The 27,140-nt window shown below is 39.2% G+C and overlaps 2 protein-coding genes across 2 annotated transcripts; one reads left to right on the top strand and one right to left on the bottom strand.

Annotated features, from left to right (window-relative positions):
- Nucleotides 1-1,847: 1,847 nt before the first annotated feature.
- LOC142501634 (uncharacterized) lies at nt 1,848-14,439 on the top strand. The gene is made up of 4 exons (XM_075611775.1): nt 1,848-2,044; nt 3,268-3,731; nt 5,086-5,342; nt 14,182-14,439. Exons 1-3 carry the CDS (start codon nt 1,981-1,983, stop codon nt 5,332-5,334), a joined length of 777 nt encoding a protein of 258 aa, XP_075467890.1. The 5' UTR covers nt 1,848-1,980; the 3' UTR covers nt 5,335-5,342; nt 14,182-14,439.
- LOC142501635 (killer cell lectin-like receptor subfamily B member 1B allele A) lies at nt 12,641-25,556 on the bottom strand. Its single transcript, XM_075611776.1, has 6 exons — nt 25,261-25,556; nt 17,427-17,540; nt 16,203-16,316; nt 15,418-15,569; nt 14,982-15,103; nt 12,641-14,429 (listed from the first exon to the last, which is right to left on the bottom strand). Exons 1-6 carry the CDS (start codon nt 25,355-25,357, stop codon nt 14,288-14,290), a joined length of 741 nt encoding a protein of 246 aa, XP_075467891.1. The 5' UTR covers nt 25,358-25,556; the 3' UTR covers nt 12,641-14,287.
- Between the last annotated feature and the right edge of the window lie 1,584 nt (nt 25,557-27,140).

Here is a 27,140-nt window from a genome sequence, read left to right as displayed (position 1 = left end):
GGGGGCTAGAGAAGCATATGGTTAGCTCTGTATACATCTCAAACATCGACCTTGGCCCCTTGAAGACACACTTACCAGAACACCCTCCTACTCTCTCTGTAAATTCTCCCTACTTACCACCTAGATTGTAAGCTCTTCAGGGCAGTGACTCGTTTTCCTAATTTTACATTTATATCTGAAGCGCTTATTTCCATTATGTATTATATTATTATGTCCAGTATATTACTTCTATTAAGTGCAATGTATTTGGATGACGCTATATAAAGATATATATACTGTACATACATACATAGGCTTCACAGCAATAAGAGAATAAGCCCTGGAATTACCATCTTTATTGTCTCTCCCACTATCCTTATTTCTTTGATTTGATCTTTTATAGTAAATAAGCAGTTTAGTAAAGTGTCTGAAGTTCTGTATAACGATTTATAAGGCAGGGATGGAATGCATGGGGCAAATGTAGGACAATGCAATTCTATAGTGTGCATGACTCTGTGCTACAGGTGTCTCCATCCCGTGCAAACAACAAAAGAATAGTAAAGGTTCTGCAGAGTTTCATATTTTCCCACAGTGCAGCCAGAGAAAAAGAACAGAAAATTGGTGTTATTGAGCTTGTTACAATTGAGGTTTTCGTTGATTTTCACCATCAGTTTGGTGTGGAGGCAAAATGCATGTTCTGCCCAACTCGCCCTCGGTGGGTAAATCAGTGGCTATGTTTTTTTTCTCCAGCTGATGCATTCACTATATTACAATTTTGAGTTGTTCATTCATATGTGATGGAGTGGCCTTGGAATCAGGGGCAGCAATTTGGGTAGAATTGTCGGTTGCCCCAGACTCTGGAGCAGTACTTTGTGTAGAGTTGGCGGTGTCCCCACAATCTGGGGCAGCACTTTGGGTAGAGTTGACGGTTGTCCTGGACTCCGGGGCAGCACTTTGGGTAGAGTTGACAGTGGGCCCGGACTCTGGGGCAGCACTTTGGGTAGAATTGACAGTGGGCCCGGACTGTGGAGCAGCACTTTGGGTAGAGTTGACAGTGGGCCCGGACTGTGGGGCAGCACTTTGGGAAGAGTTAGTGATTAACAAGATAACTATCAGCCACACTTCCTTGGACCTTTCCAAAAAGTGTGTTTGCTGGCACCACTCGTAAGTGAAGTGTCATGGGAGGCTTTGCTTTAACTGCATTGGTATCAAAAGCCAATGGATACATTATTTCAGAACAGCTTCTTGCAATAAAAACTGCCACAAATTATACAAGAAGCAGACACTTGTATTAAATATAATGTAGCCAGCACTGATGTAATTGAAATTAACGTTTTAAAGGACAGCTTAGAATCTGCATGTTGTAAAATATTTGATGATAATTATTCATGATGAAGGGATGAGGGAGGGAGTATTGGGGATTATGAGATAGCAAAATAACTTTAGGTTTAACATGAACTCACATTCCTACATCTGCAAATGCACACATCTGGGTCTTGTAAAGTTATAATATTAACAGCAGTACTTTATGTTTTGAGCCCCCTATAAATTATTATTTTGTTTACCTACCTACCTGTCCCTTTTGTCCTTTAACAACATCTAATAATCATCAGTGGACTGATTGTGGTTTATTAGTTGGTTGGATGATTACAAGAATACAATATACCACACACATTATTCATACCAAGCAAAGCACTGTGAGCTGGAGCGGCCGTAAGTTATATATTATTTTATTTAAGACAAAGTGGTTCTGATAAAGTGGCTTATGTAGCCCTTAAGTATATGCGACAGACTAATCACTTTTAGCTTTTGTTGTCTCTACCCTATGCTGAACCAGAATGCATTTTGCTGTTTCATGCACCCATCTCTCTCTCCGTCTCACCTTTCCTCAGGTATCACAAGGGGTGGGTCTCAGGAAGGCCTTTAAAAGCAGCATTTGACACCATTATCACAACAGACCTGACCTGATCCTCTCCTTGGTTCTGCAGCTGATCACACGACATGAAGTATCTTATTTTACTTTCCTTGCTGATTGATGGCTGGGCCCATTCACTAGATAGACAAGGTAAGGATCTATAATGTAGAAAAGGACTATTCTGGGGGAATAAAGGACACTAGCAGGGATGTTGCATTGAGAACTGGATTAGCAAGTATTACTGCAAGGCAGGATTGAATGGGTTTAACAAGGTTTCAGTTGGTGAGGTAATGGTTAGCAGGAAGTGCTGCAGCATATGTGAGAACAATTTTGTAATAATAACGTGCTTTTTACTGAGCTGTGAGATAGAACATATGAAGTAGCACTGTTGCTGAAATTCAATGATATGTGTAATTCGGGGTTAAAATTCTGATAACCAAATGTATTAATCTAATACCGCACATCAATCATTATATGGAAATGTATTGATATTTGCTGTTCATCAGAGCTCAATGTCAGTGAACAAAGTTTGTATTTATACAGTATGTGAGTACAAAATACCATATTTTAGCAAACAGTAAAATTACTATTAGAGATTTTAAAAATATTTGTTTTAATTGATGTTCATTTTGAGAGAGTGCAAATCATTTATGTTACTTGACTCTCAATGTGACATTGCCTGTCCTTTGAGAATTTAAGTCTGAGTCACAGACAAGAACATTTACCAAAGATATTATATTTGGTATCATGTACTCGCAGAAATCCACAATATTTTATAAGATTGACCTGTACAAATATTATCTTTAAACAGAGCCCCCATTGGCAATGCTTCTACCTGTGACACATGTAACAGCCCTGGGGTGCCTCATTAAGTTACACTAAGACCCTTGGAGCCACCCACTATTCCTCATGCCCACAATGTTCTTATAATTTTCATAGGTTTTTAGTAAAATCTAAAATTGTCAGCATTGGGATTCCCCCCCCCCCCCCCAATAAAATCAACACAGTTGAAAAATGTATGTAAGGTATAATGAGTACTGTTTGTTGTACAGTATATTTTAATGTTGGTATATTTATATACTGTAACATCAGCTATAGCTCTATTTTTTATATTGAATGTTAGTTTTGTTTGTAATGCTTTCAAAATAGTTTGATGATGATTGACATCATTGTTTCCTTAATAGCTGGTTAGGATTTGGGCACAGTTATGAAGGTCCCTTTCCCTGCAGCATAACAATGTCTCACTAGATAAATATCTGTATGTTATTGTTTTAGTGTTTTGTTGATTTGGATAATGTTCTCTCTGACTTGTGGGAAATCTATCTGTCCATGATTTGTAAAGGGCCCACCAGCTATTTTCTCACCTCCTACAGGAAACCGTGTCCTCGGAAAAGCTCAACCAGGTGCCCCCCCTCCTGCTGTCCGTCCAAGGAGTGGTCCTGATTTGGACTTGTCTGTTCCCCATAGTCATCCTTTGCTAAACATTACAGGGATTCCCCAAAATGTTAACTCATCGCATGCGCTCCACGAGAATCACATAAATGGCACAGAGCAGTATTTTCACAAAGGTTTATATGACAGCTCTAATAAACCTCGAGGACAACACCGTAGGTCAGTTCAAAATGTTTTCAACATATTAGGGAATGAACATAGACTCACACCACCCAACAAAGGAAATCCCCCACCGCATCTGCCCTTAGCCAGATCATTCCCATCCTCCTTTCCTAAGAATCCCACCCATTATCTGGAAGGCAACCAACCCCGTCCCTTCAGAGCAACTGCAAACTATACTGGCAGATCTCATAATGACAATAATCTGGAGAACAGACCAAAGAAGGTGAGTAAACCCCATTCCAATAGAAGGTGTGTTTGTGATCTCACAGTGAAATCAAGGTAGATCTAATTCTTCTCAGTTAGGCATAATGTTAAATATTAAAATCCAGCAAGGCAGATATCCATTTTGGAATCCACATACATTTGCTGTGCACCTGTATTAGTAAGCAAATAATTAATTCCAATTATTGATATCACTGTATTAGCGGTAAATACAACTTGGAGATCGTGCAATTAAAGTTTTGCAAAGTCGTCATTAATAACACTGTGAACAGCTAATATTGTTTTTGTTTTTGTTGTTGTTAATACATTATTTAATACATTTCTACAGATAGTTTACATTAGTTATAATAGTAAAAGAGAGAGTCTGTCAGAGCCTTAGCTCCAAGACCATTACATCTAAATACCTGAGACTTTGCAGGCATACTGAGGGGACACTAGGGGGTTGCACCTCAGAGTTATTTTTTATTCTTATTGAGTTATTAATATTTTTCCGATAAGCAAGTCAGCCAGTAGGTGTTGTACCTGGTAGGTTATTAATCTGGCATGTGACATCAGAATGCACATAGTTGGTGGCAGATAAAGAGAGTTGGATAGCTATAAAGTTTACACAGAAAGCAGACAAAGGCAGAAAGAGTGGAAGTCAGTTGACACGTGAGGAGAAAGCAAGAATGCCGGATAAGGAAAGAGAGTACAGCATTTGGGACATCTTACGGTATTAAAGGAAAGTGATGGGTAAGCGAGATAAGGGGGCAAGAGGGATGAGGGGGGAGAGAAAGATGACAGGGAAAAGATGAGGAGGAAAGAGATGAGGGGGGATGGGGTTTGGTAGGATGGAAGAGGGGTAGAGAATGAGAGGGAGGAAAAGAGAGAATGGATGTCAGGGAAGAGGGAGGGTGAGTGGGAGAGAGAAGGGGAGAAGGTGGGGGGCGAGGGAGAATCAGATAGAATGAGAAAGGGAGAGGGAAAAGGAGAGAGGGTGATGGGGAGAAGTAGAGAGAGAAAAGGAGAGAGCGAGAAGGAAAGAGGGAGAAGTAGATAAGGAGAAGGTGAGAAGTAGAATGAGAGAGGGAGAAGGAGAGTAGAAGAAGGATAGAGCGATAAGGATAGAGCGATAAGGAGAGAGGGAGCAGGAGAGAGGGAGCAGGAGAGAGGGAGGAGGAGAGGTGGAGGAGAGGGGAGAAGTTGTGAGGGAGAAGGAAGGAGGCCAATTCGAATCCAGTCTTTATGACTTCAGAATACTGCAACCAGTACGAAGCCAGGCATTTTAGCTAGTTTAAAATAAATGTGAAATAGTATAATTGTCATGCTAGAATAATCACATTTCTAAAAGTAAATCATATGACACTGTATTACAGCCTAACTATGCAGGAGGAGACAACCACAGACCTAAAAGAGCTTCTCACTCAGATCAAGGTGCAAAAGAAGGGCATGGGTCTATTCCCACTGGGGTAGCACACTATACAGAGAAGCATGTCAGAGATGTTCCAACCCACAAGAGACCTCAGAAGCCAACCAGTCCTTACCTTAGTATAAAAGGCATCCAGCATCCAGGTGGGAGTCCTAATGAGAACCATGGTCCACCCCAAGGAAAGAAGCCAAGATGAGCTGACTGGTAGGAGCCAAGACTTATGAAGTACAATTCCATATTTTGAATGCAAAAATATAAAATATTAGTTTTTCTGTGGAGATACAAACTAAATTACCCAGAAATATCAGAAATTAAGACCAATAATTGTAAATGGCTTGTACATAAAAGAAATTATAATAACATTTCTTCCAGTCCCAAACCATACAGTCACATTCCATCCATAATTCAGTCCTCGTCTCTTACTATATCACAATTACAGATGTGCGGAGCAGTGCTATTGTGCTTTGCTATTTAATGCATGATTCAATTTTTTGGAGAAACTGAAGATAATTAAATAAAATAGGTTCGTTATATAAAAATACAAATAAAGTTATCTGATTAATAATTAAATAAAACGAATACATGTGACAGACTAGATAAAATGCATCAAAATATTTTTAAGTAAATTGTCTTTTATTCCCGTTTTGTGGTCAGCAATCCATTCATTTTTTATTCCAAGAAACAAAGCGAATGTACAAAATATTGAAGCAGAGGTTACAATTACTACTCAGTATTTACTGTATTGAGTTATAGTTTTAAAATGAGGACAACCTCAATTAATTTAAAGGTTTAGCTCAACTCACCTTCCCTGTAATGCAGGAAAAAATACATTCTTGTGACACCGGAATCCGAATCAAACAGCAGATGACATGTACTTATTGTGGTGGCCAGGAATAGCCATAGGTTTTTTCCCACGCAAACCCAGCCCGTGAGGAAAGTTAAACTGGATCCAACTGTATGTGAAATATTTGCACATTTTGATCAAACTCGCCATTATATTTGCCAACTGTGTTTGTAAAATATTCATGAATGTGAATTGGTGATTTCTGGCCGGGTTTCATATCTTAGGGAATTTTGAACAAGCAACAAATGTCCCAAATGGGCCAAATTCCAAACTTGTACAGTACTAGAGAGTGCCAATCTCTACATATACTCTATGTATTTAAAATGTTATTTATATGTGTAGCACTAACAGTGCAGAATTACAGGGAAAATAAAGTACAAACCACGGTGATAAGAGCAGCAAGTAAATGACTACATAAGGAGAAGGGAGGCCCTGCAGAGCTTACCATCTAAGTGGTATACGTTTTGGTGGAGAGTGAGACAACCAGCGAAATGTATTAATTTCTTTTTGCAGACTCACAGAATGCACATTAGTTTATATATTGCATTTACTGGAAATGTTAAACTGCTGGGTACTGATCTCGTCTGATAAGAATGTCACTATTACAATTCTACACTGTATGGTTTCCCAGATCTGCTACATGTACCTGTACAGTTTATTTTTAGTGTTTGCATTTTTCTATTTTGAGATGTTAAATTTAAACAGAACAAAACTGGATTTCCAGTGAGAGACGGCACCAGGACTTACCTGTATGTTCTGGTTTTGAATTTTTACCAAATTATGGGAACAAACTCAGCATTAACATGGACATACTTAATTAGCATTTTAAAGCATTAAAAAAAATGCTTACAACACTAAAAAAAAATACTTCAAACAATTAAAAAAGATATGGGTTAACAAGAGATGGAAACTTGGCCTGGCGTTCTGTTTCTGGGTTTAGTTCTAAATACATTTGGGTTTGAAAAATCCTAAGGCTTTTAGTTTTGTATTTTTGAGAATGTTCAGATCACACACACAGTTTTACCCATCTCTAAAATTCATTATACTAATCTTTGAATTCTAACGAGAAATCCCTTCTAATATCTGACTCTCTGCTTAGCATTTGTTTAAATTAAAAGAAAAAGAAAAACTGTGATAAAAGCGCTAATGCTTAAATTAATTTAGTAATCCTATTACTAAAAGTGATTACAAAAAAGCTTAATTGTGAAAAGGATAGGCTGCCTGGTAATTAGGATCAATGCAGATCACTAACAAAATACACAGAACAACACAATATACCGGCACCTAGATATATCTAGGCGCTGGTATATTGTGTTGTTCTGGTTATTTGTTTAAACTAACAACAAATGCAGAAGTCGGGCATGTTAGAATGTTAGGATAGCACCTGTAACAAATTACTTTATTTAACTGTTACAGTGCCTGGGGTCACATGATGCTCGCAGGCCCCCGATGCCAGAAACAGAAGGGGAGGACGCTCTTTGTCTGGTTAGATTGGGCGGGCTGCTAAGTCAGAGCACTAAGCCCATGAAATGCCAGGTATGTCATTAGGGGAGTAAAGGCTTGGTACACTAGGTACAATATAAAGGAACTAGTGATGCAAACTTTGTCTGCACAGATACCCCTTTAAACCAATATTTTTCTTCCTATGTTTACAAACTTTTTTGTCATATGAATGTGATGGAAACAGACCTAATTTTACAGAAAAGCCCAAATTCTCTATAATTTGTGATCTGTTCATTTCATCATTCCTTATTCTGTGACAGGTCCATGCAGAAGGGAAAGATGATAATCACTAAACATACATATTTGTATTTATTAGAACTCAGATTTATTACAGGCAAAGTAATATAAGGCATTGTAAGGATCGGCTAACATCTGAATTACCAAGAAACATTGAGATGCTAAAAATAAATGGGGCTGAAATATTCCCAAGCAAGCGGAAGAGGTTTAATGTTATAATGAAATAGCGGCCTATGGGGGCTATGCACTAAGCAGTAATAACTCGTTTTAAGAGCGCAAAGTGCTTTTAGAACGTGAAGTTCCGCCAAGCGCTATGCACTAAGCCGCGCAAACAGGCACTTTGCGCTCTAAAACGGACTTTTTCTTGGAATTTTTTCAAAGTCCAACTTTTATCGTACTATCAGCTGTTTGCGCTGAATCCTGCTCTTCTGCGGGATTCACTAAGCAACGCAAACTGATCGTACGTTAAAGTTGCGCTGAATAAAGCTCACCAGCTAAAGGCAGGTGATAAAAGAAGCTGGACTTAGAAAAACTTCTTTGTTTACCTTTTTGCAGGCGCAAAACCAATACAACAGGCCGGCGGGTGTCCCCAGCTGACCCCGCAGCCATCCCGGGGTACCCGCGGGCCTGCGGAACCAATGTTGTGCCAACAAAAATACTAAACAATATTTCTAACTAAATACACCCCCCTAACACATACAGTACATGAATGTGCAAAATTACTATTATCCACATATGGATAATAATGCTTTTGCCCATTAAATATACATTAATACAATAAATACATTACATACATGTTGTTCTCACCCTTGTTCGGCACCCACGATGAAGGCCAGCCGCATCTTCCTCCTCATCCATACACTGGGGTGCTGAAAAATATACAAAATAAGAACAAGTGCCAAACTAATGTCCCCTAACCCCTTAATGACCTTAACGGTTATTAACCGCTACAGTCATTAAGGGGTTAAGCCACCCTGACCCGATACCCACCCTTCACCCATTTATTTGTACAGTGGCTTCATCATGTATATATATATATATATATATATATATATATATATATATATATATATATATATATATATATATATATTATAATACATATATATATTATAATATATATTATAATATATATATATATTATAATATATATATATTGTGTATATGCATGATTAACCAATATACAAATAAATACTGTACATGGCCAAATACAAATGTCTCCCAATATCAAACATCACCAAGCTCAATCAATATCTAATAAATCAAAATACAAACACTCAATTTGACAATGTGTAAACGATGCAAATAATCTTTGCACGATATATAATATGTCAAACAATGCTCCAAATCAAAAACACTAATCCAAACAAGATACAGATACAATCATTAAAGAAAAACAAAGCATCAACACAATTAATTTACCATCAATTAATCCAATCACCAATCAATTACATTCCAATTCAATTACACACTTCAAATCCTACAATCAAACCATTGTGTAAATTAATCTATGACAAAATAACCATCAAACAACATCTATATGCCAAAAATAAGAAAATAAAATAATCTATAGAAATCAGCCTTTAACTAAACATTTGCAAACATTAAATGTACATTAGCAAGACATTTTTACACAAAGCAGCAAATTACCATTCAAAAAAACATCCAAACAAGGCAAGCCAACACGTTTTTATTATACCTGTATATATGTCCATCTATATTTTACAGACATAAATACAGGTGCAATAAAAGAGCATTAAAAACAATTTATTCACATTAAAAATGAACATACAATACAACCACTGATTTGTCCTGTACGTATGTATACCCATAGTGACATACATACATTCAGGACAAATAAATGGACATTAAAAAAAAATGCACGTCAGGGAAAAAAGTCCAAAAAACCTGTCAAATAAAATTAAAATACATTTTCTTTTTTTACTTACCATTAGATGAACCAGTAACAGCAATCAAGGTGAACCTGAACCACTGGAGCAGCTAATCCAATAACAGCAACCAGGTAACCATAAAATAAAAAATCCATTACAATCCATAAGTGTCTTTATCTTCTTTTTTCTATTTGTAATCCATCGTGTTGTCTTCTCCGTCTTCTTCTGGGGACTTCTTTCTTCTTCCAGGGTCTTCTTATATACATCCGCCACGCCCTGGTCTTCTTTCTTCAGAGGAGGTCCTTCCTCTTCGGCGTCAAGCCTTAAAATGAGACGACATAGGCTTTTAAAGGCCTATGACGTCACATTTTCGTCATATGGGTCTCACGGCCCTGATTGGGCCGTGAAAACCATGTGTTTTGGCTGACAAAAAAAAATGATGACGTCATTTAAAGGCAATGTCAGCACAGCCAATCAGAATTGGATGTGCTTCAATTGCCTTTAAGATGACGTCATGAAAAGAAAGATGTCCCGCGTCACATGGTACTTGAGCCAATCAGAGCGTGGAAACTCTATCCCAACTCTGATTGGCTCAAGTACCATGTGAGGCGGGCAATCTTTCTTTTCATGACGTCATCTTAAAGGCAATTGAAGCACAGCCAATTCTGATTGGCTGTGCTGACATTGTCTTTAAATGACGTCATCATTTTTTTTTTGTCGGCCAAAACACATGGTTTTCACGGCCCAATCAGGGCCGTGAGAACCATATGACGAAAATGTGACGTCATAGGCCTTTAAAAGCCTATGTCGTCTCATTTTCAGGCTTGACTCCGAGGAGGAAGGACCTCCTCTGAAGAAAGAAGACCAGGGCGTGGCGGATGAAGATAAGAAGACCCCGGAAGAAGAAAGAAGACCCCAGAAGAAGACGGAGAAGACAACACGATGGATTACAAATAGAAAAAAGAAGATAAAGACACTTATGGATTGTAATGGATTTTTTATTTTATGGTTACCTGGTTGCTGTTATTGGATTAGCTACTCCAGTGGTTCCGGTTCCCCTTGATTGCAGTTACTGGTTCATCTAATGGTAAGTAAAAAAAGAAAATGTATTTTAATTTTATTTGACAGGTTTTTTGGACTTTTTTCCCTGACGTGCATTTTTTTTTAATGTCCATTTATTTGTCCTGAATGTATGTATGTCACTATGGGTATACATACGTACAGGACAAATCAGTGGTTGTATTGTATGTTCATTTTTAATGTGAATAAATTGTTTTTAATGCTCTTTGCATTTTGCACCTGTATTTATGTCTGTAAAATATAGATGGACATAAATACAGGTATAATAAAAACGTGTTGGCTTGCCTTGTTTGGATGTTTTTTTGAATGGTAATTTGCTGCTTTGTGTAAAAATGTCATGCTAATGTACATTTAATGTTTGCAAATGTTTAGTTAAAGGCTGATTTCTATAGATTATTTTATTGGCTTATTTTTGGCATATAGATGTTGTTTGATGGTTATTTTGTCATAGATTAATTTACACAATGGTTTGATTGTAGGATTTGAAGTGTGTAATTGAATTGGAATGTAATTGATTGGTGATTGGATTAATTGATGGTAAATTAATTGTGTTGATGCTTTGTTTTTCTTTAATGATTGTATCTGTATCTTGTTTGGATTAGTGTTTTTGATTTGGAGCATTGTTTGACTTATTATATATCGTGCAAAGATTATTTGCATCGTTTACACATTGTCAAATTGAGTGTTTGTATTTTGATTTATTAGATATTGATTGAGCTTGGTGATGTTTGATATTGGGAGACATTTGTATTTGGCCATGTACAGTATTTATTTGTATATTGGTTAATCATGCATATACACTAATATATATATATATATATATATATATATATATATATATATATATTATAATATATATATATTATAATATATTATAATATATATATTATAATATATATATATATATACATGATGAAGCCACTGTACAAATAAATGGGTGAAGGGTGGGTATCGGGTCAGGGTGGCTTAACCCCTTAATGACTGTAGCGGTTAATAACCGCTACGGTCATTAAGGGGTTAGGGGACATTAGTTTGGCACTTGTTCTTCTTTTGTATATTTTTCAGCACCCCAGTGTATGGATGAGGAGGAAGATGCGGCTGGCCTTCATCGTGGGTGCCGAACAAGGGTGAGTACAACATGTATGTAATGTATTTATTGTATTAATGTATATTTAATGGGCAAAAGCATTATTATCCATATGTGGATAATAGTAATTTTGCACATTAATGTAGTGTATGTGTTAGGGGGCGGGGGGATGTGTGTGGTATGTTGCTATGTTTATTGGGGAAAAAAAACATACTGGACACCTAACAAGCTCCTATTGGCTCAGGGGCTTACAACAATTTTGGCCAAAAATGTCAAACTAAAAGACCATTTTACTTATTAGATATTTATACATATATATTTAGGCACTGTACCGTGTATGAGTCTCACTGGATGTGCTAAAACTGAGCTTTGTCTGTGTTTTATGTTCTGTCTTTGGTTTTAAATATGTTTATTGGGGGCAATTGTCCCCAATAAACATGCTATTGTGCCTTAACCCCTTCATTGCCTTAGCGGATAGCCGCTAAGGTAATGAAGCTGCTTTAATCTATTTTTATTAATAGTGTGTGATAGCAGGGGACCCCCTGCTCCCACACTATTATTAAAATGTACATTAATGCAGCTTCATTACCATAGCGGATAGCCGCTATGGTAATGAATTATTATTTATTTTTATCAGTTTTTTAATACTAGTGTAGATGTTCACGGGGTCTCCTGAGCTGAACCCCATTGGTTTCAGGTCCGAGGACCCCCTACTTCAGGAGTTACAAGCCCCGTTATGGGGTGCCGGTATCCCCTGCACGTTAAAGCTCCCGCGTCACGTGACCGGGACATTTAAATTCTGCAAGGGATACCGGCACCGCATAATGGGGCCTATAACTCCTGAAGTAGGGGGTCCTCGGACCTGAAACCAATGCGGGTCATCTCGGGAGACCCCCTGCTCATGCACACTATTATTAAAATGTATTTATTTATTGTACGATCGCCTGTAACAGCCTTGCATGGAGATGGCAAATCTCCATGCAAATGTTACAGGCGGCTTTTTTTTCTATCAGCTAGCGCACGGGAACTTTAAGTGCGATAGCAGGGGGGAAATACATTGCACGCACGATAAGCCCGTTTTGGGCACATCTGATAAAAAATGGGCTGAAGGCCTTAGTGATTCGCGCCGCCGGCTTCATTTTTTATCGGACGTGCTAATTTTTTTCAGCCCGGCGCGAAAGCTCGGAGCTTAGTGCAAAGCCCCCTTAGTCTTATTGATTCTATGGGCTATAAATCATTGGTGTACTTATTATTTTTTGCAGAATGCAGAACATTAAAAGAGGATTAATGCTACTGAAAAATTCCGCACTGTCACCTCTTCGGTGGTCTCTGAAATTACAATCCAATGATAGATACAAATAAACATGCTATAAAATGGAATATCTCTGTGTTTCCTTGAAGACTGACATTTAGGGTAACAGAACTATATATTTATTTCCCGTTGGCATGATAATGACAAAGGGTTGTAAAGTTTTCTCTTTAGGGATTTCCCTGCAAGTGTGAGAGGCAACGTATAGTAAAATAAACATAGTATCTTACTTCTAAACTGGACTAGCCAAATTGTTACCTAAATTTCGGTAGAAATATCATGCGATTTCGAATTGCCTAAATGGTTTATGTATGTAGAGATTTGTACTACTCAATTACTGAGGCATTCAAATACAAACCTGCAGTAAAGCTCTCACAATCACTGTTGAGAAACTTGGAAACCATTGTTTATCTCACAACGGAGACATTTCAAAGTTGCAGACTTTACTTGTTACTGTATTTCAATCTTCTCCCATCATTGTACAGTACATATAGACAGCACTAGTTTTTAAAGTGAAGGCATCTGTAACTGCTTTGTACTGTATCTTCTATTGGACACATACAGTACTGTATCTAAAAACACAAAATGACCTAACAAACAGAGATGTGTAGTTTGCTTCACACATTTTCTGGCAATTTTTTTTTAAAGAAATCTGTACAAGACCAAAAAATGTTTAAATTCCCATCTAAAAAATGTGTACTTAGTGTTTATTTTTTTGTATCACCTTTTGCTTGTACAAACATCTTCCACCATCATAAGTTTGCTTAGAGTATACCAATATCCACAGAAAGGCGCATTCAAAGTCGCCCAATTTGGTTATTAATACAAAATTCACTTCGGGCAATGTTTGGTTAACTGTGACACATATATGGAACTTTTTTCCCTACCTCTGTGACATTCTCAAACTTGTACACTATGAAACTTTCGAACATCTCTCCACTTAACAAAGAATTGTATTTCTTTCCATTGTGTTACTATAATCACTGCCATCTTGATCTTTAGATATTTGCTAAGAAATGTACATGGCCATGTTATTCTGGTGTACATGAGGCTTTCACAATGAAACATAAACAGGAATTTTTCTCTCCTAGGTGGGGAGATTATCAGGCCCAGGAAAGTATCCCTGAGATGTATTCTCCACACGATGAGATACCGTTCTGGGGATTTGTCTTCTCCTCATGATGAGCAAGACCGACTTTAGCTGATAATGGACATATCCACGGCTTCCTTTTCACAGATAAAATGTAACATTTCAGTGCATTCCTTTTCATACACAGAGACACTGTCACCTATATATGAAGATCCGCATTTATTCCTGTGGTAATCACCAGGCTCTATGCTAGAAAATAAATTAAAAGAAAAAGAAATTGTTACGTTCATGTTTCAGTAGTTAAAAGTATTATTTCTGTTGGTTGCGTTACATCCTGGGCGGTTTTATGTTTTATTGTTGTACATATGATAAGGGAAAGCTGAAACTCCAATATACTCACAGATTAAATGATTGATGAAATATTCAGTAATGTTAATGTTTCCCTACTCATCGCAAATCATTCAACATTTACATGTCAATGTTTTATTCAACCTCACTTTGCAATTGCCTTATATATAACAGCTGTGGTAGCCACTTAAAGAAGAACCAGTGATTTACACAGTAATTTAATCTATAAAAAAAACTATCAGGTTATATGTAGATCAAAATAGTATATGGCCAATAGTAAGTATATTGTAACTGTTATAATTCAGTATACCTTGCACAGATATATTACACAGAACGCTGTAAATTGCCTAACACTGAGATACTATTGAGATTCTTGGGAGCTCCACACTCTCTACGGATAGTAGTGGAATTCTACAACAGCATAAAGAGCCAATGCGTAAAAATGACACTTACATGTCGGCCGGGACTGTTGTGTTATCTATCCATTTCCATTCTCCATGTGGTGTAGATTTAAGTCCGATCCATATAGAGCCATAAGAAGGGGAAAATGTCTTAAATATTTCTTTAATAGATTTCTGGAATTGAATATACCATATGTAATAATAAATATAGCACATATTATGTAGAAACCACAACATTATGTCAAAGGAAATTCAAAAGAACATTTGTATATTTTCCAGGTACTGTATCTCAGGTGTGATCCTTTTTGATTACAACTTACAATTTGAGTACATCTCACAACATTTTGTAAAAGTTTGAAAGTTTAACGATCGCAGAAAGTGCTCATTTCACCATATTTGCAATGTCAGGCGAAAAGTTGGCACATCTCTGCATAATACTGAGTTATATACGCAGGGATTCATTCTGAATATAATGCTGTTTTCCTTACCTTTTTATCCTCACTTGGTATAATCAAAAGGTTGGAATTACGAGCTGAGCAGAATTGATGGGAAATCTCCCATGATTGCTTATTTCTAAGCCTAGAATAACATGTCCTCCCATGGAGTATCCAATTTACAGGACAGAGGAGGCATTGAGATTCTGCAATGAGCACAAATGTAAATAATCTAAGGACTCGTGAAAGCTTTTTATCCCACACTCCCCCTCTATCCCACATACCCCCTATATCCCACACTCCCCCTGTATCCCACACTCCCCCTGTATCCCACACTCCCCCTATACTCTCCCTGTATCCAACCCTGCTCCTATATTCCACCCTTCCCCTATATCCCTCCCCTTATATCCCACACCCACCCTATATCCCACACACCCCTAAATCCCACAGCCCTATATAACACTCTCCTAAATCTCAGACCCCTATATCCCCACCATATCCCACAGCCCTATACATCACCCCCTATATCCCACATACACCCTGTATCCCACAACTTTAATCCCACCCTTTATCCCACACACACCCCTATATTCCACTCCCCTATATGCCTCACACCCCTTATATTCCACACACCTTCTATATCCACCCCTCTTATATTACCTACATCCCCCCATGTACCCCACACGCCCCTATATCCAACAGTGGAATTTTTCACTGAAGGTTTTCATTAATTTGTGTGAGAGCAAAAATCTGGACAAAGGAAATCCGCCCCACTGCAAAAGTACAGTAAGCTTTTGATATTTGTCACATTAATTCAGGCAAGAAAGAAAAAGATTTACCTTCATCGGTATCCTCATTTCGAATACATAACTTTTCTTTCATGTACATCAATGCCTGTGATATATTCTTGTTTTTACTGCGGAGTGCCACCCGCTTTTCAGAAACCTGCAAAACTTCATACAGAGATTAGTTTAAAAACAGCACGAAACAAAATGTGATCAAACATTATCTTAATGGTGCCGGTTATACAATAGTTTCAGTTAGTTTGTAGGACTTTAATATTGGGTTTAGATAGCTTATTATTACCAGGTCATGATAACATGAGCTGTAGCAGAGAACTAACAATTTTCATAAGTTAATAAGCCTTTTGAGCACTTTGGTATTAATAATAATTGTTGATACTCTTCTACATAGTGCTACATACTTATTTTACCTACCGCTGAAACAGCCTGGTATGCAAAAAACGATGAAAACATGGGAGTACCAGAATAGCACACCACTAGGCTTCCATGACAACAGGTTTATGGGGGTAATAACACTATACTGGACTCGCCCTAAATTTATCTATCTGGGATCTTTAGCCTCATAACTTGAGGACTACAAGTAAACATGTACCCATGTGAGGACTGCCTACTTTTAGACACAAACAGTCTTATCAAACCCTAGGCAGGGTAAAGCAAAGGGTATAATCTAAATTCCTTGGGTTAAAAATATGTGTACAGTATGTATCATAATCCAAAGTAAAGGTGGATCTGAACCTTTCCTGGGTTGGATGACGTCACCTTATCTGCAAACCGGGATAGGTCCTCTGCATTTATTTAAAAAAGAGAGAAAAAAATGTGTTGCGTAGTGTAAAACCATTTACTGAAGTAATAAAAAGGTTATCCAGTTTGTGAATAAGGTGACTTCATGCATCCCAGAAAAGGTCCAGATACACGTGAACTATTTCCCAGGGAGCTTTTCGCACCCAAAAACTTCTACTCCAGATACTCTCTTACAGACTTTGGATCCTTTGGAGCTGCATCTAATCAAAGTGCTGGAAAGTATAACTATCTATGTATATGATATTTTTGAGATTTATGTGGTTGTGAAGCTATTTGTGCTTCATTTTTCTACTATCATATAGTATCAGAAAGCTTACTATGGCTTTAGTATTATTAGAAAAAAAGACTGCGCAATAATGTGCCAATAATGACACAAAAAATTAAAAGGTACTCTAATGCGTGTCCAAATTTGTAATAGCAAAGTCACACTAGATTGATGAATGTGATTATTATACTTACATAAAACAGCCATCGCCACCAGCGCCCCGAGTAAGGCAAAGCTCAGTATTCCCAGTAGGGTGAGAGCTAGTCTCTGCCATGGGAACCGCTTCCCTGGAAGCTCAGGAGTAGAAACTGCAATGCGAGACAATAAGAAACTCCAATCTAATCCAAACTACACCAAGTATAGGGCTGAAATATATATATTATATATTATATATAGATGTAGGAGTAGATATATAGATGTAGTGGTAGCCGAACTTAATAATCAAAAACGAATAGACGATACCGTTCTGTGGCTAAAGAAATGCTTTTATTTGTGCGCCACACAGCGGGCACAATACAAATACCACACAGGAATCTATAGTACAAAATCAGAGGAAGGTTCACCTGTTCCACCAGCAATGCCGTGTACCTCATCATGTGCATGATATGCCCAGGGGGTGCTACTACATAGGTGAGACGGGACAGGGGCTAAACTAGAGAATGAATCTGCATCGCCAAAGCATCACACGTGGAACAAGAGAGTCCTGTCAGCGAACATTTATCTGTTCATAAGATGAACGATCTGAAGGTGGCCATACCCAAAGGTAATCTTAGAACACCGAAAGAGAGATGGATGCATGAATACAAATGTATGCAACTGTTCGGGACACTTAGCGATGACACTACCCTGACACAAGAGAACTCTCTTCCCATGAGTGCTAAAGGCCATGTCAATACATACTGCGCTATATGAATGCACACATAGCTGTCTCTTACACCTACTATGTACAATGCAATTCTATCCTTATAGGGACCACATAGTAATCTACACACACACTAATAGTAATGCAATACCCTCTTACATTTTTACACCTACCCACACCATTGGTATACACTCCCACTCAACACACACCTTTTGTAAAGCGCTGTATACACTGTGGGCACTTTATAAATTTATATTTACACACACAGATATACACACACACACATACCTATACGCTTACATCACTAACATTCAGGGACCCTTTAACACCTTAAGTCATAAATCACATACTGCACAGGGGGGAGGGATAGGCTTCAGTCACAAATACATTCCAGGATGCATTGTTTTTAAGTAAAAACCTCTCTTGCTTTATCCATTGTAACACCGCCGGAAAAAGTGATCAGTGTATCTCGAAAGCTCCACAAATAAAAGCATTTCGTTAGCCACAGAACAGTATCGTCTATTCGTTTTTTTATTTTATATTTATATATATGGGATCATACAGAATACTCCAATCTAATTTAAAAAAACACAAAGGGGCCTAGCTTCAATAACTAACTCATCAAGCTTTTTGAGCACTTCCCATAGAATTTGTAAGGTAGCTATTCAGAAAGCGGCAATAACCTGCCAAACCCGTCAGAATATATAATAAGGAATTCAAAATATATAATGTCTATGGCCCAAATTAATATGATCAACATGTTGTTCAAACTCTGACTGATACTATACATGCTGCAAAAGACAGTAATTTGAAGGGGATTTTAATTGGGTAATGGATCCATTTATTGATAAATCATTCCAGATTCAAGGGAAATCAAGGTTAAAACTGTCGTAAAAAGGCACACAGGGGTTAAAGGATATTTTGGGACTGGAAGACTGCTGGCGAATGTTAAACCCTTTGGAAAGAGAATACACTTTTTTCTCACACCCACATAATTCATTCTCCAGAATAGATTACAGTATATTTGTGCTAATAGTCAGGTAATGGGAAAGATAACAGATACTAAAATAGAAGATATAAGCATCTCAGATCATGCCCCAGTATGGGTGGAGGTTAATATGGGACAAAGGGCACCATGCAGTAAGCAGCGAAAAAATGCATTAGCCAGTTTAGCAATTAGCCATATTTTTAGCGCGTTAGGGGCGAATCCCTGGCTAATGAATTAGCCACCACCATTTGATGAAATGGCGTGTAACCGGTGGCGGGACGGCTGCCTGGTGAGAAACTGCCGAGAAGCCGTCCCCTGCCGAGTTGTGTTTGCAGCAGAGAGAGATCCGCTGCTCTCTCAGCGCAAACATCAGCACAATAAAAATTATTTTTAAAACTATTTTTAGTCATAGTGTACATGTGCAGTGAGTCTCCGGAGCTGAACCGCATTGGTTTCAGGTCCGGGGACCCCCTGCTTCCCGAGATACAGGCCCCTTTATGAGGTGCCGGTATCCCTCTGCATTTTAAGGTCCCGATCACGTGACCGCGGAATGTAAACAAAGCAGAGGGATACCGGCACCCCGTAATGGGGCCTGTATCTCGCGAAGCAGGGGGTCCCCGGACCTAAAACCAAAGCGGTTCAGCTCCGGAGACCCTCTGCACATCTACACTATGAATAAAACACACATATCAATAAAGACTCGTTCCTTACCTTTGCGTCTATCTGCTATGGTAGCGAAGCAGCATGAATATTTATTTAATAATACTGTACAGTGAGCAGGGGGTCTCCCGAGCTGAACCGCATTGCTTTGTGGAGCAGGGACCCCCTGCTTCCCGAGTTGCAGGCCCCGGTATGTGTGATCGGGTGGGCAGTGTCGCCGCCATGTTTATAGCGTCCCATATGCTACGTGCCCGCAATAAACATGGCGTCCACACTGTAACCGATGCCCCAAACCGGGGCCTGTAACTCGGGAAGCAGGGGGTCTCTGAGCCACAAATCAATGCGGTTAAGCTGAGGGGGCGCCCTGCTCCCGCACAATATTATTAAAATACATTAATGCTGCTTCATTACAATAGCGGATAGCCGCTAAGGCAATGAAGGGGTTAACGCATAATAGCATGTTTATTGGGGACAAAATCCCCCAATAAACATAGCAGCAATACACAACATACAATACAGTAATGGGCAACATTACTATTATCCACAAATGGATAATAGTGCAGTTGTCCATTTAAAATACATACAGAACAATAAAGACATTAAATACATATAGCACTCACCCATGTGCGGCTGCCACGATGAACGATTAACCTCTACATTCATTAAGGGGTTAACCCACCATCACCCACATACCCTCCCCCACTAACCCCCCAGCTCATGAGGCCTAACCATCCTCACCCACTACCCACAAGGGAGTCCTACCACATACCCTTGGGGCCAATACCCCAATCAATTGCAGTATTGTAAATGATTGTGGCTATGCTGCTATGCCTAGATGCGTGCTAAATGGATTTTATTATTAGAGAGATGTAATGTTTTAGCTTCTATGCTGTACTGTAGGTAATGGTGAGGCTTGCTTTAGTATAATGTAATTTTTGGTGTCCTTTTTTGTATGATGCTAACTTGTTCTCTGTAACGGTTGCTATAGTTAATTGTGTAATTGGTATGGATGCTATTTTAATTGTTTAGGGATGTAATTCATGTATGTTAATTCATTGATGGTGACTTTATTGGATTACATAGTATACTTCTTGTGATGTAATGCTATTTTAGTTGGATTATTGTATTGTTAACATTGATTTGCAGCGTGTACATGTAGCTTACATTTTATGCTACATGTATACAATGTAAATGCAATGTTTTAAGTGGCATTTGAGGCTTTATATTGAATGATTACATGAGATTTGTTTAGGAAATTGCTTTTTAATTCATTGAGGATGTTATGGATAAGTGGTGTTGCCATTTCAGGATGGCTTCACCCCTTAATTACCTTTGAGGTTAGTACCCGATAAGGTGATTAAGGGGTTCATTGGTATGTGAATGTCATTGAAATGTATTGGCTATTTATTATTTTGGCAACGGACCACAAGGATGATGCTGGCGACGGGGCCTTCTTATTGATGAGGTTAGTAGAATTTTCTTTATTTTACTACGGTATTTAATGTGTTTAATAATGGCCAAATAATGTATTATCTCTATGTAGATAATAGTTATTTGGTAGATTATTGTACTGTATGTGCTGGGGGAGGGGGTATTGGCCCCAAGGGTATGTGGTAGGACTCCCTTGTGGGTAGTGGGTGAGGGTGGTTAGGTCTCAGGGGGTGGGGGGGTAGTGGGGTAGGGTATCTGGGTGATGGTGGGTTAACCCCTTAATGACTGTAGCGGTTAATAACCGCTATGGTGATTAAGGGGTTAGGGGACATTACATTGGATGTTTTAATTCTTGTGTCTGTTTTGCAGAAGTGGATGGGGCATGGGCAGGATGAAGATGAGGATGGCCTTCATCGTGGCAGCCGGACATGGGTGAGTGCTATATGTATTTAATGTCTTTATTGTTCTGTATGTATTTTAAATGGACACATGCACTATTATCCATTTGTAGATAATAGTCATTGTGCCCCTTACTGTATTGTATGTTAGGGGGGTATAGGTGTTGTTGGGGTCATATATATATATATATATATTTATTTAGTTAGTGTGGGGCTGTTGTGTGTTTTTTTTATTTATTGTGGGTAGCGGGGGTGGGTGAAGGGGGTATTAGCCCCAACGGTGGTTTGTTTAGGGCTTGCGGGTGGGTAGCGGGAGGCCTTAACCCCTTCATGACCGTAGCGGTATTAATCGCGACGGTCGTGAAGGGGTTAAGTGCACCCGCTAACCCCCCGCAAGCCCTAAACAAGCAAGGGCCAAATACCCCCTTCACCCACCCCCGCTACCCACAATAAAACTGGCACGGCTCTTTAACCCCTTCATTACCTTAGCGGTTAACCGCTAAGGTAATGAAGTCTGCTTTAAATGCATTTTTCCTGCCTCGGATGCATGCCGGGGGGGTCCGGTGCTGGTATTAATGGTGTCAGCTCCGGTGACCCCCGGCATCAATCCCAGCCAGGAAAAAGGCCAGAAATTTTTCTAAGTGCCGATCTGCCGCTCATCCGCTGCCTCTCAGCAGCAACTTGCCAACTTTTTCTTGCGTGGCTGATTCGCCAGCAACACGCCATTCTAGAGTGGCGAATAGCTCCGCTTAGCTACTCACCACTACTAGAATACAGCATGGCGGAAAATGTTTCATTTTTAGGCGGAAAGTGCCTTCTCGCCTCGCCACCGGATAGGCTTTTTTGGCGGGAAAGTGGCGAGAAGTGCCTTTCTGCCGCTTACTGCATGATGCCCAAAGAGCACATGGAGATAGGATATGAATATGTCCTTCTTATTTGTATAACTACGAAGAATTTAAAGCATCTCTTCTAAATAATTAGTTTTATTTTAAGGAAACTAACGTGCTCATTGCAATGCAGGAAAGTTATTCTGGGAGGCTGCGAAAGCAGTTTTAAGAGGGAAAATAATTGCATATATAAATAAGAGAAGGAAGGAGATTGATTTGGAGTTCTCTAAGGCGAGCAAAAAGTTTAATAATATACTCTGTGCTTTTAAGATAAATCCCACTACAGCTAATAACGACAGTTATATGAGAGCCAAGGATATATGTGAGGCTTGGCTGCCTAGAAAAGAACAAAAGAAAATGCAGTTAGAGATCTAAGCTTTTACAAGTTTTGAAATAAAGCAGGGGAACTGTTGGGCAATATGGTTAGAAAACCAATGAAGTCAAACCATATCCTGAGATTAAGTGAAAAATTGGGAGAAATCACCACTAATCCTGGAGAGATAAATAAGTTTTTCAAAATCTCTACCAAAATGTATATAGTAAAAGCGATATAGATGAAGAAGCACAGTGTTGTTTTCTGGGAAAAATGAAGCTCCCTCACTTCGACAGAGAAAAGCAGTTGATGTAAAATGCTCCTATAACAATTGAAGAGATAGAAAATTCTATTCAAACTCTTAGAAATGGGATTCACGGGAGAGTTTTATGAAATGCTTATTGATGAAATTGGGGCCCCCCTTAGAGAAGTGTTCAAAGAAATTCTAGATAAAGAAGAATATAAATATGCAGCGGCCGTTATCCGAACATTTCACAGGTTGTATATCTTGGCATACCCAGGTCATTGTGCGTGATTTCTCCAAACTTTCCCGCATTAAGATGCAAGTTTACTAGTGTTTTGATCTAGTGCAGAAAATTGCATTTTAGTGTTGTCTGCAATACCGTCAAGAAACTCAAGTGGGCGATCGCAAGTTGTTGTCTTAAAAATCTAATTGCAATTCAACTTGTCTTTTATTGCTGTACAGTACTTCAAGTGTGTGTAATTATAATTTGAAGATTAAAGTTACGAGTTCATACTGTATACTATACATGGGAAAGAAGTCCTTTCTGAGGACATACACAAATCCACAAACTGTAGAAGATTAAAAATATGAACACACATAACAAAAAGTATTTTTAATGAATGAAATGTTTTATTTGTAGAGGATAATAAAGGAAAAAAGAATAATACAAAAATACAACGTTGCCTCTTCTTCCGAATGTAAAATATTTATTCCGCGCATGTGTGTATGACAAATTGGAACCTTGTTGAAACGCATATGCGTGTCATCACATTTCTGCACATGCGTGTATGGCAAATTGGAACCTTGTTGAAACGCATAGGCTTGATATCACATTTCGGGTGGAGGGTGTGAGGCAGCATGAGGCGGTGGGGCAGGTGGAGGCGAGGCACGACGGGTGGAGGGAGTCAGGCTCAGGATGGTAAATTCTGTTGCTGCACGGCGTGTGTCTCTTGGTCAGAGGGGCATGCGGTATAAGGAGGCTCTGAGGGTGAGGGTGAGGGTGACGGTGTGTGTAGCCATGTTTGTGACATCAACCCACCCCGCAGGCTAATCAGAACGTGAGCCGCTGCCAACCACATGAGTCGCCGCCAACCAATCAGCAACAGCACAAACCCAGATACCAAACAATTTTTCAGTTTTATATATATAAATTTACTCTCACACTCTCACACTCTCACACACTCTCTCTCATACACACACACACTTACACACTTTCTCCCACACACACTCTTACACACACACATACACACACACACACACACACACACACACACACACACACACACACACACACACACACACACACACACACACACACACACACACACACACACACACACACACACACACACACTCATCCACACACTTTTACACTCTCACAAACACACGCACACACACACACGGGGATCGGACGTGGGGGGGAAAATCGGAGCAGGGGGGCAAAATCGGAGCAGGGGGGCAAAATCGGAGCGGGGGGCAAAATCGGAGCGGGGGGCAAGTTCGGAGCGGGGGGGGAATTGGAGCAGGGGGAAAAATCGGAGCGGGGGGGCAAAATCGGAGTGGGAGGCCAAATCAGAGCAGGGGGGGGCACATCGGATCGGGGGGGCCAAATCAGATCAGGGGGGGGCCAAAATAATAGCAGGGGGGGCCACATCAGACATGGGGAGGGCCAAATCAGACTGGGAGGGGGCAAAATTGGACATGCAGGGAGATGTAGCTGTTCCAAACAGCTGGTTCGAAATAGAATATTAAGTTCATTTCGCTCATTAAGCAAACACAAATTAGTACGATTTGACTTTTTTTTTACTAAAAAATGTGTGATTTTTCTTAATGAATACCGGGTTTGCACAAGTTTCATAGTATTCAGTAGGAACATGCCAACCCGAGCGTAATGCAATGAACTTATCGAAATTTAGTTGAGGCCCTTAGACGATTTCTCCCTGTTTTAACATTCTTCCTAAATGTAACTAATCTGGTACTGTATATCCCTATTTTCTGTTAGTTTCCTTTCTAAATAGATGTCTAAGCTGGTCTTTGGTTGAGAACATAATTAAGTTGTCCGCAAGTACAGTAGGGTCTTCAAATTACAAACATGCATTTATTTTATATACAATTACATATGTTGCCATATTGGCCCTTGGGTTGTGTAGGTAAAGATGCAGCCAATCTTAAATTCCACACTGATGGGAAAGAGGTGGAAAGATGACTATTAATATGGAAGAATGACAGCATACAGAATCCTTACCTAAAGTGTCCTTTCTCTCTGATTTGAGGCTACTCCTGCTCCCACCTTGCACTCGATCATGAAACTTCAGGTCAGCGTATGTAACTTCTTCAGGCATTGCAAAGAACTGAAAGGTGCTTTCTCGTAGTCAGATCTATCCCCCTTTCACTGTCTCCTCACCTTCTCTCCTCTGAGCTATGCACCACCCTTTACATTGTTTCCTCTCTCTTTGTTGAGTTATTTACTTGGATAATCAGACCCCAATGTACAGTAATACTGATGTTGCTTGTGGTCAAAGCTTTCCAAATAAGTTAAAATAGGGAAGTTATGGTTGCTGCACTGAGGAACTCACTTAATGTATGTTCTATGTAATAATACAAAAATGAATGGCATTTCCTGGCCTTGGTGTAATATCCTGTTCTTAAGACATTAACAGCTTTGATGCCAGAAGACTAACGCCACTAAAGTAATACCTCCCATGTGATCTCTTGAAGTGGTGATCACATTATTGCGATTAATAAGCCCCCAGAATTCACCCCCCCCCTTTCTGTCCCAATCACATTTACTTCTTAGATGTAGCGATGAACGAGATCTCACGCTGACTTAGAACAAGCAAAGTTCATTTGATGTTCCCTGAATGTCCTATGGGAAGGGACCTTAGAGTGCTGAACCTTGTGGCATACAGCAGACAACATATGGACACTGGAAGTTTTAAAGCAGCAATCCTTAAAAAAACTCAAATGAAGTTATAACATAACTAGAAATGTGCGATCTGTGTGCGGATTCTTTTTTTTTTAAACTTCCTTTTTATTGAAAGTTTTTTGCATACACATGAAATAAACATTTTAGAAGAAAATAATAATATGAGGATGCAATCAGGAAAGTAGAGCGGGGAGGGGAGGGTATTGGTCAAGGGTACATTCAGATAGACCCATGCAGATAGTGATTCTTATTTCTTTTTCATTCTTTTGGCCCCAAAAGATTTGCTCCCCGTGATTGGGTTTTAAATATCACAATTTAATTTTTTTTTTAGTTTGTTGCTCTTAGAGGGGTTGACAATCAGAAAGATCAGGTGAATATCCCCGACAACGTTATTCAGGGGAGAATGCATACCTACTGTAGGAGTTAGAGCATGCTTGTGAAGTAAGATTTACCCCCTGGATGTCGGAGTGTGCTATCCAAGGCTGCCATACCGTATGGAATTTAGTGCACAAATCGTTAAGCATGCTCAACAACTTTTCCATCTGGCAAATAAACCATATTCTGTTTCTGATTTTAGAGACGTGGGGGACCCCTTGTTGTTTCCACAGGACAGCTAGTCCACATCTAGTAGCAGTTGCTATATGGGAGATCAATGTATTTTCTGCTCTGGAACATTTTGGATTGGTCTGTTTAAGTAGGAAAAGCCAGGGATCTAACGGTAGATCCAAGCTTAGTATCCTCGGTAGCCAATTCCTGACTTCCTCCAGAGGAATGCTACTAATGGGCATGACCACTACATATGTAGGAAAGAGGCCTGTGCCCTGCACCCTTAGGGGCATAGTGGGGAGTACCCAGGTAAAAATGTAGATAGTTTTAAGGGGGTAAGATACAATCTCACTTTGTATGCATTCTCCCTTATAGTAGTGCATATTGAACTTTTAGACACTGCAGTAAAAATTTCAGCCCATACATTTCTGTCCAATACCTCACCCAGGTCGGACTCCCATTGCAACATGTATTTCAATTTTTATTGAAAATCTCCCTCTGGAAATGCCAGGCAGCCATATTGTTGTGATATGAGCTTTTGTGTATCTATGTCAGCCAGACACAATCTCGCAAAGTTGGTCAAGGGTAGAGTAAGGTGATATTTAATGTAAAACGCTCTTAGTTGAAGATAGCAAAATAATTCTGTGTTGGGG

The sequence above is a fragment of the Ascaphus truei genome, chromosome 8 (genome assembly GCF_040206685.1).
Source record: "Ascaphus truei isolate aAscTru1 chromosome 8, aAscTru1.hap1, whole genome shotgun sequence".
NCBI classification, from domain to species: Eukaryota; Metazoa; Chordata; class Amphibia; order Anura; family Ascaphidae; genus Ascaphus; species Ascaphus truei.
The sequence above is the reverse complement of the archived record's forward strand: the minus strand, read 5'-3'. Positions and strand labels throughout refer to the sequence as shown.

Excerpts from the sequence above, each read along its gene's own strand:
- LOC142501634 (XM_075611775.1), top strand. The coding sequence starts at position 1,981 with ATGAAGTATCTTATTTTACTTTCCTTGCTGATTGATGGCTGGGCCCAT. Across the intron at positions 2,045-3,267 it reads CCATTCACTAGATAGACAAG|GAAACCGTGTCCTCGGAAAA; the intron begins GTAAGGATCTAT and ends CACCTCCTACAG. Across the intron at positions 3,732-5,085 it reads TGGAGAACAGACCAAAGAAG|CCTAACTATGCAGGAGGAGA; the intron begins GTGAGTAAACCC and ends ACTGTATTACAG.
- LOC142501635 (XM_075611776.1), bottom strand. The coding sequence starts at position 25,357 with ATGCCTGAAGAAGTTACATACGCTGACCTGAAGTTTCATGATCGAGTG. Across the intron at positions 16,317-17,426 it reads GGTGGCGATGGCTGTTTTAT|TTTTGCAGGTTTCTGAAAAG; the intron begins GTAAGTATAATA and ends CTCTGTATGAAG. Across the intron at positions 14,430-14,981 it reads ACAACAGTCCCGGCCGACAT|CATAGAGCCTGGTGATTACC; the intron begins GTAAGTGTCATT and ends TTTATTTTCTAG.